At 37.4% G+C, this 1,842-nt stretch overlaps 1 protein-coding gene across 1 annotated transcript; it reads left to right on the top strand.

Annotated features, from left to right (window-relative positions):
* Positions 1-208: 208 nt before the first annotated feature.
* LOC122703030 (olfactory receptor 4A47) lies at positions 209-1,171 on the top strand. Its single transcript, XM_043917120.1, has one exon. The coding sequence runs from the start codon at positions 209-211 to the stop codon at positions 1,169-1,171; it is 963 nt and encodes a 320-aa protein (XP_043773055.1).
* Positions 1,172-1,842: the final 671 nt, after the last annotated feature.

The raw sequence follows: 1,842 nt of genomic DNA, 5'->3' as shown, positions 1-1,842 counted from the left end.
TGTTATGGTCTGACCCCTCATTATACATCGAATCACTGAGAATAGGGAAACATTCTTATTTGACTTTAGGATCCTAATGTCAGGTTTAACACATTGGGTGAATAAAGTACATTAAGCTTATAATCCATGTAAAGGTGTTTTTAATTTTTTGATTTGATTCATAGGTAAACTGTTCCTCATATGTGAAGTCAGCACCTGTAAGGAATAGATGGAACCAAGAAGCAATGTGACTCACTTTGTCCTCCTGGGCCTCACTCAGAATCCAAAGGAGCAGAAAGTCCTTTTTGTTATGTTCTTGTTCTTCTACATCTTGACCATGTTGGGCAACATGCTAATTGTGGTGACTGTAACATTTAGTAAGATCCTGAATTCGCCGATGTACTTTTTTCTTGCTAGTTTATCATTTATGGATGTCATTTATTCCTCATCTATTTCTCCCAAATTGATTTCAAGCTTGTTCTTAGGGAAAAATACCATATCCTTCCAATCCTGTATGACCCAGCTGTTTACAGAGCACTTTTTTGGTGGATCAGAGGTCTTCCTTCTGCTGGTGATGGCCTATGACCGCTATGTGGCCATCTGTAAGCCGTTGCATTATCTGGTGATCATGAGGCAATGGGTGTGTGTTGTGTTGCTGGTGCTGTCCTGGGTTGGAGGTTTTCTGCACTCCATTATTCAGCTTAGCACTATTTTCGGGCTCCCGTTCTGTGGCCCCAATATCATTGATCATTTTTTCTGTGACATGTACCCTCTGTTGAAACTGGTGTGTACTGACACCTATATCATTGGCCTCTTAGTAGCAGCAAATGGAGGACTGATCTGCACTGTTGTGTTTCTGCTCTTGCTCGTCTCCTACGGAGTCATCCTACACTCTCTGAAGAACCTGAGTCAGGAAGGGAGGCGGAAAGCCCTCCAGACCTGTGGTTCCCACATCACTGTGGTTGTCTGCTTCTTTGTCCCCTGCATTTTCATGTATGTGAGACCTGCTAAGACCTTCCCTATTGACAAATCTTTAAGTGTGTTTTATACAGTCATAACCCCCATGCTGAACCCATTAATCTACACTCTGAGAAACTCAGAGATGACAAATGCCATGAGTAAGCTTTGGAGAAGGAACATGGTATTTTATGGTAAAAAAAGTGCATCATCCACCATGAAGGGGGTCATTTGACATCAGAGACCACTTCCTTGGAATTCAGTAGCTTTCTCAAATCTGATGCTGGTTTCTTTTTCTTCTAGGAATTTATAATTATAATATAAAAAGTTGTACTATAACTATGCAACTGTGCTGTTAATAACATGGATAGTCCCTCTCCATGGTAGAATGCAAGGTCTGTAATATTTTCCTTCTCACTGTATCTAGAAAGATGAAAGAAAGGTTGAAGGAGCCAATATCATGTAACAGATTAGTGAAGGAAATTTTATATAGTTACACTGATTTTTAATCAATTTATGCATTTTTTTCTGTTTTAATTTTTTCCAAGTTATTCTTAATGCTATATACTCAGTGTTCTTTATAAAATTTCAGTTGCATTATACACAAAACTTTTCATGTAATCCTAATTTTTTTTGAGTAGCTGAAGTGAAATAGATAATAATAAATCGTAAAAATTCAAATCATACAAAATGGGAGAAAGTGTAGAATACATTTCCTATTTATCTTTCAATATATTTTCTAGTCCACTTCTGCAGGGGCACTCTATTTCTTAAGATCCATCTGGTAATAATCTATATAAAAGCAATTGTATTTAAATACATGTATTTTTTTTCTGTGTAGGTAAACTTTGCTTTTGTAGGAACATCTGTGAAGTATTTTCCTAGCAGTCCATTTAGAGCTAAACC

The sequence above is a fragment of the Cervus elaphus genome, chromosome 1 (genome assembly GCF_910594005.1).
Source record: "Cervus elaphus chromosome 1, mCerEla1.1, whole genome shotgun sequence".
In the NCBI taxonomy this organism is placed as follows: domain Eukaryota; kingdom Metazoa; phylum Chordata; class Mammalia; order Artiodactyla; family Cervidae; genus Cervus; species Cervus elaphus.
This window is presented reverse-complemented; position numbering and strand designations above follow the sequence as displayed.

Coding starts and splice junctions, on each gene's coding strand:
- LOC122703030 (XM_043917120.1), top strand. CDS start 209: ATGGAACCAAGAAGCAATGTGACTCACTTTGTCCTCCTGGGCCTCACT.